The 12889-nt window shown below is 37.7% G+C and overlaps 1 protein-coding gene across 3 annotated transcripts; it reads right to left on the bottom strand.

Annotated features, from left to right (window-relative positions):
- Window positions 1-2557: 2557 nt before the first annotated feature.
- LOC106080739 (serpin B4) lies at window positions 2558-12889 on the bottom strand. 3 transcript variants are annotated; one of them, XM_013242249.2, is made up of 2 exons: window positions 11794-12887; window positions 2558-2870 (listed from the first exon to the last, which is right to left on the bottom strand). In XM_013242249.2, exons 1-2 carry the CDS (start codon window positions 12652-12654, stop codon window positions 2604-2606), a joined length of 1128 nt encoding a protein of 375 aa, XP_013097703.2. In that variant the 5' UTR covers window positions 12655-12887; the 3' UTR covers window positions 2558-2603. The 3 variants fall into 3 exon arrangements, with proteins under 3 accessions (XP_013097703.2, XP_013097701.2, XP_013097702.2); XM_013242247.2 differs by lacking the exon at window positions 2558-2870 and adding an exon at window positions 7845-8164 and having other exon boundaries at window positions 11794-12889; XM_013242248.2 differs by lacking the exon at window positions 2558-2870 and adding an exon at window positions 8760-9182 and having other exon boundaries at window positions 11794-12882.

Here is a 12889-nt window from a genome sequence, read left to right as displayed (position 1 = left end):
TTGGACAGCAATTTCATATGGCGAGAGTGATTAAAACTCTATCTCGGTTTGGTGGGGCGGTACAGACCTTAAAGGAAAAACCTAAAACATGTGGGAGAATCCTGCAGGCCATGCACACACTGTTTGGAACTCTAAACTCCGATTTGGGCGATGTTCATCTTTATCACGAGAAGCTCAGGTGATGTTCATCGCTATCACGAGAGAGAGAGAGAGAGAGAGAGCTACTTGGTTTTATGGGATTTGATTGCAGAGTTTCACTTTTTTCACGCAAAGTCATGGTAGAACTAGTCATGGTAGGACTAGAACGTTTGGTTATTTTCTAGTCCTACCATTACTAGTTCTACCATGACTTTGCGTGAAAAAAGTGAAACTCTGCAAAATTTTTCTATGCAACCCTGGTGGATTGTTTACAACTCGTGATGTCAAATGTCATTCAGCTGCCAGAAAGATGTGTGCTGAATATTGTGATCCAAGACGAAATGTCAAAGCCTTTATTTAACTGTTTGTGTTTCAGGACTTTCAAGAGGAAATGCCTCATCATTTCCAGGAAATTGTGCAAAACATTGATGTTACCCTCACCAGCTCATATCCTCCTAATGAGGGCGTACTTGCCGTTGCCGCTTCATCATTGGCCAATTCTGCAATTTTGACGTCGGGGTCTGTGTGATCTTTCTTTGGGCAATATGGGCAACCCGCCTTTTTCTATTTCATCTGTGGGTACTTATTATGACATGAACTATAGAGCGTTTTAATACCAGCTGTGGTTTCTTGGTGAAGCTATCACCCAATTGCCGTTCAGCCGAAAGAAGACGTCCCTTGGATGAATGTAACAATGATGTGTGATTATGATCTATCGCCCTCTGATAGGGCGGATCGTGTGAACATGATGCGCAAGGCTAATAAAAATCTCGACTAAAATATTAAACGTGAGGTCCCTTCCACTCTATAGGGTGTCATTGATTATATGGCATGACCATTAAGGTGACGATTGTACTTAGGAATGACAAAGAACAAAATTTGACAAGCCGCGATTTTTATCCGAATTTGTTGAGGGAGATTTAGCTCCCATATTTTAGCAGAATCCATGGTGGTGGGTTCCTAAGATTCGGTCCAAGCGTGCCTGTTATGTCTATTATCATCTGCATCTCGAATAATCTTCTCCAGTAGGATATTAAAAAGATCACACGATATGTGTCTCCTTGTCTGAAACCCCGTTTGGTATTGAATGGTTCGGAGAGATTCTTTCCTATTCTTATTGAGGCACATGTATCAGCAAGTATTATCCTGCAGAGTCTTATTAATTTTGTAGGCATACCAAACTCAGACATGGCTTGAAATACGTATGAACGTATTGGGCTATCGAAAACCGCATTGTAGTCCATCTTGGCTCAATTCTAAGTTAGAATTTAATATTTCACACATTACGCTCGAGTGTATCATGTATGCCATGTAAAGGAGAGTTATTCCTCTGTAGTTCGCACATACTGCCTTGTTCTTTTTTGGGTACGGGACATAGTATGCTGAGGTTCCAATCATCATGTACGTGTTCTTGAAGCTAAATGGTGCAGACGAACTGATGCCTTCGCCATACCAGCATGTCGCCTTTGGTATTAAATAGTTCAGCTGGCAACCCATCAGTTACCGCTGCCTTGATGTTTTTAAGTCAGGTCACTGTACCTTTTTTGGGTACGGGACATAGTATGCTGCGGTTCCAATCATCATGTACGTGTTCTTGAAGCTAAATGGTGCAGACGAACTGATGCCTTCGCCATACCAGCATGTCGCATTTGGTATTAAATAGTTCAGCTGGCAACCCATCAGTTCCCGCTGCCTTGATGTTTTTAAGTCAGGTCACTGCTACTTGGGCAGCAGTGCGCCACCGTAGCGCAGAGGTTAGTATGTCCTCCTACGAAGCTGAACGCCTGGGTTCGAATTCTGGCGAGACCATCAGAAAAAATTTTCAACGGTGGTTTCCCCTCCTAATGCTGGCAACATTTGTGAGGTACTATGCCAGGTTAAGCTTCTCTCCAAAGAGGTGTCGCACTGTGGCACGCCGTTGGGACTCGGCTATAAAAAGGAGGCCACTTATCATTGAGCTTGAACTTGAATCGGACTGCACTCATTGATATGTGAGAAGTTTGGCCCTGTTCCTTAGTGGAATGGTTCTCTTAGTTGGACTGAGGGATCCTACGGCCTGTGTCAGTCAGTCAACCAAGTAATTAAGCCTCCTGCTTTACTTCAAACACATTTCATTTGGGTCCGACATTATGCCAATCGATCTACATACTCACACTCAAATGGAAATTTTTAGAAATCTTGCCCTTGAACATTCCATTAAAGACCAGGGGGGATACTTCTCTCATATCACTCTGTCAGGTACCAGTTTAAGGTCAATTATATGGGAACCCTTTTTTAGTGGCGATTCAGAACGGCTTGCCGTGGAGCGATACCACTTAAGAGAGAAGTTTATAAATAATAAAATGTCAAGCCTCAAAGGCTAACCTCTGAACCACTCACTCCCACACTCACCATATGAAATTAAACTCAAAATTAAAACTACACTCTCCAAAAAACTTGCCATTATTTTTATTAAATTAAATATTTTACACATTTCTAGGATTTACTAAAGCTCCCGCGAAGAGAGTGATTTTCTTATTCCACACAAAATAGAAAAATGGACGGTCAACACGAAGCTCCATTGGCAGGCAGCATAACACTATTTCCAGTGCAGTGGCAGCAGCTGCTTCGGTGCCAACCTCGTTTACCTCAATCGAGGACTTGTGGATTACTTTGGAGATGTGAATTGGTTCGCCTGCTTCCAAAATATTGCACAACTCTGCCCCATTACTGAAAGCGGTGGTAATGCCCATCTGAAAAAGAATAATTAAAAATTTAAATTTTAACAAATTAAGAAAATTAAAAATATTTAAGGAATATATGGACAAAAAATAACTAGAAATTCTAATTTCTAAGAAAATTTATTTTCAAATAGGGTACTATTGGGTTGCCCAAAAAGTAATTGCGGATTTTTCATATGGTCGGCGTTGACAAATTTTTTCACTGCTTGTGACTCTGTAATTGAATTCTTTCCTGTGTCAGTTATCAGCTGTTACTTTTAGCTTGCTTTAGAAAAAAAGTGTAAAAAAAGTACATTTGATTAAAGTTCATTCTCAGTTTTATTAAAATTGCATATACTTTCTTTTAAAAAATCCGCACTTACTTTTTGGGCAACCCATATAGACCGATCTAGCGCCTCTCTCGAGTTAAGGTTTTGGGGCCAACCCAAAACCTTAACTCGAGAGAGGCGCATTTATTGTCCGATTTCTCCGAAATTTGGGACAGTGAGTTGTGCTAGGTTCTTTGACATCCCTCTTCAATTTGGCTCAGATCGGTTCAGATTCGGATATAGCTCCCATATATATCTTTCATCCGATATGAACTTTTAAGGCTATAGAAGCCACAATTTTGGTCCGATCTTTACAAAACTTGGCATGGGGTGTTTTATTTGACGTCCTCACTTGTATGCGAAATTTTACCAAAATCGGTCCAGATTTAGATATAGCTCCAAGATTTAAGTTTTATCTTATATGGAATTTTAAGGCAGACACAATTTTGGTCCGATCTGTACACAATTTAGCGTGAAGTTCGAGTGCAAAATCTCAATTCGAGTGCAAAATTTCATAAAAATCGGTTCAGATTTAGAAATAGCACCCATATATATCTTTTATCCGATATGGAGTTTTAAGGCTAAAGCACATACAATTTTGGTCTCATTTATCTCATTTATTTATTACATTTATTACTTAATTCAAGTTAATTTCGCCGAAAGTGAATTATCAAAGAAAATGTGATCTATGTTTTCTTAATTTTTCATGAAAATAAAGGAAATTTATTAGGCACCATTTGGAATGCTATGACAGTTTGTATAAAAATTGGTACGAATTTCATTAAATTACTTATCTACAGATCTACTTGTTCTTTTTCTATCTTTAGGATAGGGGATTGACAAAGGATCCGGCAAAAAGTAGTTCTTTCTTATTCCATATAATGTAAATAAATCCTCGATTTGCCCTAAATTGCCTAGGCATGCAGTAAAATACACCTTCTGCAGCAGTGGCTGCTGTGACTTCGGCACCTTCTTCGTTAACTTCTATGGAGGTTTTGTGTAAAACCTTTGAAATTCTAATACCCGCTGATGTTTGGAATAAATTACTGAAATTGGCAGTTTGTTCGAAAGCACTGACTATTCCCATCTGTAAGAGGAAAGTGGTAGGATAATGTAAATATATTAAAAAATCTTATATTAAAAATTCAAAAATTGGGTCCAAGTTACAGGGGGGCCGCTCTTCCAAACCCAAAACTCCTAAAATGGGCTTATTGGACGATCATGACAATATGGGACTCAAATGAAAGGTATTCGGGAGTAGATTACGAATATGGTCATGAAGAAGCAATAGCCTACATAATTTGTTGATATCGTAAGGGGGCGGACCCTCCCCGTTACCCCAAAAATACCAACCAAAACCAAAAGTGGACCAATAGGGACAATATGGGTATCAAATGAAAGGTATTCGAGAGTAGACTATGAATATGTTTTTAAAAAATAGGATTCCAGCACCTAAGGTCCCACACCAACCCCAAAACTCCTCCAAACAGACATATGTGTCGTATTTTTCAATATATAACTCTAATGAAAGGTATTCGGGAGTAGCTTACGAATATGGTCAGGAAGTAGGAATAGGCTTTATAATATATTGATAACGGAAGGGGGCGGATCCTCCACCGTTACCCCAAAAACACCACCCAAAATCAAAAGTGGACCGATAAGGACCATATGGGTATCAAATGAAAATTATGCGGGAGTAAATAACGAATCTGGCATACAAACTCATGTCGAAGTATAGGGGTCACCATACCCCCACAAAAACACCCAAAATGGGCACATTAGTCAATCACTGAAAAACGGCAGCACCGATTTTCTCGAAATTTTTGAAGGAAGCAAACATTGACTATATATTTTTTCGGTATTGTAAGGGGGAACGGACCCTCCCCCTTATGCCAAAAATGCAACCCAAAATCAAAAGTGGACCGATCGGGACAGTATAGGTATCAAATGAAACGTATTGGAGAGTAGAATACTAATATGGCATTAAAATTTGAGTCTAAGTACCCATCGGGCCGCCCCAACCCCAAAACTCAACCCAAACAAACATATTGGACGTTCATTTCAATATGGGGCTCAAATGAAAGGTATTCGGGAATAGATTCCGAATCTGGCATACAAAATCAGATCGAAGTAAAGGGGGTCACGCCACCCCTCAAGGACGCCATTAAACCCATTAAGACTGAACCCATTTTCTTAAAATTTTCATTCAGATTGTGTACGTTTCCTATATGACAATATGGACTCAAATGAAAGCTATTTGAGAGTACAAAACGATTTGATATCCAATTTTGGACCAAGTGTTTTGAACTTGGTCTGAAAACTGAAACTTCATTTCCGTTGGGAATAAAGAACGAATTTGATGCAAAGTACCGGTGGCCGCCCCAGCCCCAAAACACCCTCCAAACGGTTCATATTTACCGGCCATGGCAATATGTGGCTCAAATTAAAGGCATTTGGAAGTGCAGCACGAATTTGATATCCATATTTGAGTCGAAATGTCTGAGGTGCCATCCCTCTCCCAAGGAAGAACATTACCATCAGGAATCGACAAGGGGCAAATTCTCACACATCAATGAGTGCTTTCCGTTTCAAGCTTAAACTTAATGATAAGGGACCTTTTTTTATAGCCGAGTCTAAACGGCGTCCTGCAGTGTGACACCTCTTTGGGGAACATTTTTTAAATGACCATGCATGACATTGTACCTCGCATATGTCGCCAACATCAAGAGGGGATAAACACCGCTTTGTCCGATGTTCTCGCCAGGATTTGAACGCGTTCAGCGTCAAAGGCTACAATAGCACGAATTCGATATCCGCATTTAGGGTGAAGTGTCCCCATCCTAAAAAGATATAAGAGAGTTAAAGAAGGCGTAGCGGAGCGGGCCCGGTTCGGCTCGTAACATATAAGATACAGCATTTTTACTATCAGGCCTAATTTTTAATGGGTGGTAGGGAATTCTTAGTTGTAAGCTTTCTGGTGTTTATTCATCAACCACAGGTAAGATGAGTAATACACTGTTTTCGCCTCTTTTTTCCATTAAACCCCAAACATTGTTCCTCTGTATGAGGAATAATAAGTACAGTCTACTTACTCCACAGAGGGAAATCCTGTCGTGAAGTCATAGATTGAAAATCCACTAAAACCACTCCAATCACTCCACTCCACTTACCGCCGCCATGTCTACCTAGGAATCCCCCATTCTTGCGCATATTGAACCTTTTTACTTTGCCTAGGTCATACTGTCAGAATAGAAGAAGAAGTCTCAGCTAAAAAATCTTTTGGATAACGACCTAATGCTAAAGATGGAAAGGGAAGACCAAATCTCCGATGAAAAGAAAAAGTGGAGAAATACGTCTCAAAACTAGGTTTCAGAAATTGGAGAAGCGCAGAGAACAGAGTAGCGAGTAGCGCAGATAACAAACTTTCTATGATAGCCAACTAAGTAAGTAAAGTAGCATTAAGTCTTAATTAAATTGGGCTGCAATTATTAATATGAGCTAAGTTTCTCTCGTTCCTTAACCGCATACCTGTAAAAGGGTGTTGTCTTTTACCAATACCCTTAGCAATTAGACATCGATAGCCATGGGTCCATACATGGATCAAAGGTACATTTTGGTTCTAAAATTTATATCGGAGTTACTTTTTGAAATATTTGGAAGTGTTAAAGCAATTCATCTTTTATTTTACATACTATGAAGTTAAAGAACTATTCCAGAAAATATTTGCTGCATCTGATTTTGGTTTTCTATGATTTAGAAAGAGGATTTATACAAGCTCCGGCAAAGAGGATGTTACTTTTATTCCAAATTAAATAAAAGAACGCCCTATTAGCAATAAATGTGTGTGGCATGCAATGAAAACGAATTTGCAAGCCAGTGGCAGCTGCTGCCTCACATCCTTCTTCATTGACTTCTATGGATGTTTTGTGCAAAACTTGTGATATATAAAGACCATGGGCCGATTCCACCATATCAGTCAAATCAGCAGAACCAAAAGCAGTTTTTATAGCCATCTGAAAGAGAAGGAGGAGTGAAGAGAAATGAAGAGAGTTAGGTTGCTGGAGGAAATATTCCCAAGTCTTATTTCTATGTGGAATATTATCGTAAATTGATTTCAATTTTGAGTTGATCACTTAATAAGCGGGCAGGTCATCAGGATATCGTATTGTATTGGACTATAGTGAAGTGAACTATAAAACAGTTCCCCTTCGAAGTATTATTGGTATTAAGGTGATACTAGCATTTTAAGTTATTTTGTGTGAACTATAAAACAGTTCTCCTTCAAAGTATTATTGGTATTAAGGAAATATGAGCATTTTAAGTTATTCTGTGTTCATTAATGTTCATTAATAAAAACTTCGTTAGACTCCAAAGATTTTTACTGATTTTAGGGAGATACTATAATTTTAAGTTATTTAAACACCCCATCCTAAATTCTCATTCATCGCAAACCCCGCAGAAGTTCAAATTTTTCTGTCCATGATCATCACAGCTCCCATATAAATCGATTTTCCCATTAAACTTCTTGGTTCTAGTCAAAATTTGATTTCACCAAAATTTTTGTAAAAATTTTATCAAATTTTGATGTGGACCTTTTCATTAAAACTTTATGTTTTTAGTAAAAAACTAAATCCAACTAGATTATAATATTTATTAGAAATATTGGGAATGATATATACAAAAATCATATACATGCTAGTATTTGAGAAAAAAATATTTAGTTTCTTGTTACTGTTGGGATTGAGGATTTGCAAAAACCCCTGCAAAAAGTATATCCTTTTTATTCCAAATGAAGTAGAAGAAGCCGTGGTTTGCACAACATTGCATAGGCATGCAATAACCTACGGCTACTACAGCAGTGGCAGCTGCAGCTTCAGAACCTTCTTCGTTCACTTCAATGCAGGTTTTGTGTAAGACCTTTGAAATTTTAATACCTTGGGGTAATTCTAAAACACTACCGAAATCGGCTGTTTGTCCGAAAGCATTGACAATTCCCAGCTGTAAAAAAAGAACAAAGTGTCTATAATGTGGATTTAAGAATTTGAATTAGGGCAAGGAATGTTTCGTTAATAGAAAACATTTTCAGTAGTATCGGTAAACTTTTTTTGTATATATAAGACCATATAATCTATGCCTAAGGTTCATCATTTGTGTTGAGTACTCAAGCCGTTCATAAGTTAGCTAAATGGAAAGCCAATCATGGAACGTCGTCTGGACTGGGCCATAAAAACAGCCGGCTTAACATTGAATTTAACTTGAATTAGGCAGGAATTTGCGCAATTATCTTTGTAAAGGTTTCGTCTCCTAACTAAACCTTTAACAATTAGACACATGGAGCCATGAGTTCATATGTTGATTAATGACAATCTCTTGGCAGGGAGCGACTGTTCAAATCCTGACGGCCTAAACAATTTTTAGCCCCCGTTATCACCTCACCAAATGGTAGCAACATTTGTGAGTATTTCAGCCATGTACAACTTCTCAACAAAGAGGTGTAACTTTTAAGTGGGACGGCGTTCGGACTCGGCATAAAACAGGAGGTCCCCTTATCATTGAGCTTAAATTTGGGAAACTCTCAAAAAAACACTATCTCTTGGGTAGACATTAAAGTGTCTAAAATAGTTTTTTCCTTTTCAAACCATTTGAAAATGTTGAAAGAAAACACTTTTTTTTATTTCACACATTTTAAATTTACAAAAATATTCGAAAAACTAATGGAGATACTATTAACTGTTGGGGTTTCTAAAATTTAACTTTCAGCTGGAGGTTTTACAAAAGCACCGGCAAAGAAAATGTTTCGTTTATTCCAAATGAAGTAAAAGAATGCATTATTAGCTGAAAATCTCCGTGGCATGCAACGAAACTGTATTTTAAAGCCTGTAGCAGCTGCTGCCTCACATCCTTCTTCATTGACTTCTATGGAAGTTTTGTGCAAAACTTGTGACACATAGAGACCATGGGCCGATTCCACCATATTACTCAAATCAGCAGGACCAAAAGCAGTTTTGATACCCATCTGAAAGAGAAAAGGGAGGAAGGAAGAGAAATGGGAGAAGTGAAGTAGCCAGGTTATTGTTTATTCCGCTATAAAAAATATATTTTTTCACTTACAAAGGATTTTCAAAAATTAAAAAAAAAACTTAAAAAACAAGGACTTTTTGTCTCTATTTGTAATAGAAGCAGATTACCCTATAGTCTATAGCCGGACAATATCTGATTATATGGATTTTAATTATATTTTTATTTGAGCTCTTCAGAGTTTAAGGAGATACAACCATTTTAAGTTATTTTGTAAAAAAATATGAATGAAAATTATTGTAACGTCAATTTACACGTCTCAAGTAAAATCGTACAAAAATTGTGGTTTCTACAGGCTAAAGTCTATTTCGTATAAAAGATATATCAGGGACCTATATCTAAATCTGAGCCGAATTTTATGAAATTTTGCACACGTATTAAGACGTCAAATAAAAAAAACACCTCGTACAACATCTTGTTAAGATAGGACTAAAATAGTGGATTCTACAGCCTTAAAAGACCACATCGGACAAAAGATTTATATGGGAGCTATGTCTTAATCTAGACCAATTTATACGAAACTTTGCACTCGCATTGGGACTTTAAATAAAACAACTCACGCTAAATTTTGTAGAAATCGGGCCAAAATTGTGCCTACTACAGCCTTTAAAGTCCAAATCGGATGAAAGATATTTTGCACACATATGAAGTCGTCAAATAAAGCAGACCATGCCAAATTTGGAAAAGATCGGACCAAAATTGTGGCTGCTACAGCCTTAAAACTCCATATCGGATAAAATATACATATGGGTGCTATATCTAAATTTGCACCGATTTTTATGAAATTTTGCACACATATAAGGACGTCAAATAAAGCACCTCATGCCAAATTTTGTAAAGATGGGACGAAAATTGTGGTTTTTACAGCCTTTTAGAGCCATATCGGATCAAAGATATATATGAGAGCTATATCTAAATCTGTACCGATTTTTTTCAAAGTAACTTAATCACAAGAATGCATGGACTGACGACGAACAGACGAACATAGCTAAATCGAATCAGGAAGTGATTCTAAGCCGATCGGTATACTTATCAATGGGTCTAGCTTTTCTTCTTCTTAGCGTTGCAAACAAATGCACAAACTTACCATAGTGGTGGTGTAGAGTATAAAAATACTTTACATAGCAAAAATTAACCAAATCGGAGAAAATTCAAGGCTTCTTGACACTCATAAGGTCAATTCCATTTTATGTGGAAGGTATATTCAAATTTGAATCCATATGGCCCTTTTGTAACCCTCAGAGTCCTCATCAATAAGACCTAACTTTGCAATGTTTCAAGCGGATACCGCTATACCGGACTATAACTTGATATGGCCCCCATTTAGAACGATCTCCTGATTAGAAAAATTTTGGGGAGTTTGGTCGAGTCGAACCATATTTCGATATGGTCTGACCTGGGTTCATAAATGCTGCATTTTTCGCAGGATTTTCACAAAATTTGATTAATACGCATATATATCAGAATTTTAGTGTATCCTAAGTTCGCTCGGTTAAACTTAATGCCATTTTATATCCATCACCAAGGGATAGAGGGTAGTCATTCCATTTGAAACGAATCAAATTATTCATACCCGAGGTGTTGAGCCAGAATTTGCCACAGATCCGTAATTTGAACGGCAGATCCGTTTTTGAACGGGCAGTATCTGTCAAAATCAGTAATTAGTGCAATTTTGATTTTGTGCTAGTTCGTTACTAGTTCGCGCCATTTTTCGTTGTTTGTGTGTTATAGTTCTTAACCATAGTACACACACACAACCAAAACTCGTTGACAGATAGTGCACTTCTTGAGAAAAAATTTTACTCAGCTGTTAACGGTACACTACCTGGTAATTATGTCATGTGTCTATACAGACAAGCCCGCTTCATTTGACGGATGATGAGACAACATTGAAGCATTTATTCGAGAGATACCGGCCGAAATGTTGGAAAGAGTATGACAACATTTGCATGAAATAATCTTTAAACATTAAATCTTAGACATTAAAGATTTCATGCATTTCTCTGAATTTTAGGTGTTTTTTGTTTGAAAAATTTTCCTATAGCTCTTAAAAAATCGCTTTTATATCCATGGTGGGAGGTGTTCAAAGTACAGCACAGCCGAACTTAATACGTCTTTACTTGTTATGTATTTATTTGTTTGAAATTTGGTTAACAATATTATATTTTCTCTAATTTTTGAAACAATAATTTGAACCAGTTTGTTGTAAAAGACTTCACTTCTCCATGTATACACACACATTTTTCGGCACACTCTCATACCCATTCTGTGAGTACAGCTTTATGTTTTGAAATTGCACTCGAAGTAATAATGAAATGACATACATCTAAGAGAGTAAATATTACTCTTCATATTAACTCTCTTTCAATATTCCCATAGTTATTTACTTTAGATTTTATTTTCTCTTCTTCAATTTCACTTAAGTTTCAAAATTTTGTCAACGGAAAAGTTGGAGATCTATAACCAAAGATGATAAGAGTGCGTGGGATCACCCTAAATCCATTTCTATTCCTTTCACTTTAATGAAAAAAAATTCAAACAATGCTTACCTCTTTCAGCACATCCGACAATTCAATGGAGTATTCAATTTTAAATTTGGGAAATCTCACAATCATATCATCGGCATCATGTAATTTCTGATCCAAGTCCAATAGATTGACGGTTTTTAATTTCTCAGCCAAATCCTTTAGGCCATCACGTTTATCGGGCAATAAAACGAACATGCTAAGATCCGAGTCTTTGTAGGGCAATTCTAAGGCTTCACACTCAAACTCCCTTATATAGCCGTAGCGAAAATTTGACTGACGAAACATAAATTTCACCTGTACTGATTCCTCTTCATTAAGCCAGAAATCATCTTCGCGAGTGTCTTCTTCATCGAATTTCTCTTGCCATTCTCCCTTGAAATGCAAAGCATTGAGAAGGACCAAACGGGTATCGGGACCCAATGATTCGGCGGAGACTAAATCGGTAATTTTTCCAGCAGTTTTGTTCTCAACCCAAGCATTGATATTTTGAGCGGCAGCTTCGCTTTTGGCAAAATCCACGGTTTCAGCTGCAGCATGATACTTTTCCTTGGTCACTGTGGCATATTCAGGTTTGATGGCATTGCCTTCTTGGACATAAACCTTGTTGGCGATTTTCACCAAAGCACTGTCTTGATACTTAGCCAAAACAGTGTGAAATGATTCAGCCACTTCCTTGGGACACTTGGATACAAATTTCATAGCAGACGCTATTTCATCAGCAGTCGCACCTTTGGCACCGGCAAAGGCCAAAGCCATGGCTGTTTGTATGGACAGCGGTGAGAGTAGAATGTTGTCCTTGTTTGTGGAGGCCTGTAGTTTGTCGAAAAGCTCCAAAGTCAATTCGGCTCCACCACGAGCAAATTTCTTTTCAATTTCGGACATTTTTTACTGGAGAATTTTAATTTTATATTTCACTATATAGGTATGACTTGTTTTTCAAAATGCCAAATGATGCGAATGATGTCACGCAATCAAAAGTGAATAGATCCAGTAAGATGAGAGTTTGTTTTGCGAAAATAACCTTCCGCGAGCGCTGTCTTCTTTATAATGCTGCCAAATATATGCGAAGTTCTGCCCATGGGTGTTTAAGTTGTGCGTTTGAATGGCCTTAGTTGTA

Source organism: Stomoxys calcitrans, chromosome 5 (genome assembly GCF_963082655.1).
Source record: "Stomoxys calcitrans chromosome 5, idStoCalc2.1, whole genome shotgun sequence".
NCBI classification, from domain to species: Eukaryota; Metazoa; Arthropoda; class Insecta; order Diptera; family Muscidae; genus Stomoxys; species Stomoxys calcitrans.
The sequence above is the reverse complement of the archived record's forward strand: the minus strand, read 5'-3'. Positions and strand labels throughout refer to the sequence as shown.

Coding starts and splice junctions, on each gene's coding strand:
- LOC106080739 (XM_013242247.2), bottom strand. CDS start 12,654: ATGTCCGAAATTGAAAAGAAATTTGCTCGTGGTGGAGCCGAATTGACT. Junction 8,165..11,793: donor TGTCGGATGTGCTGAAAGAG/GTAAGCATTGTT, acceptor CTTTTTTTACAG/CTGGGAATTGTCAATGCTTT.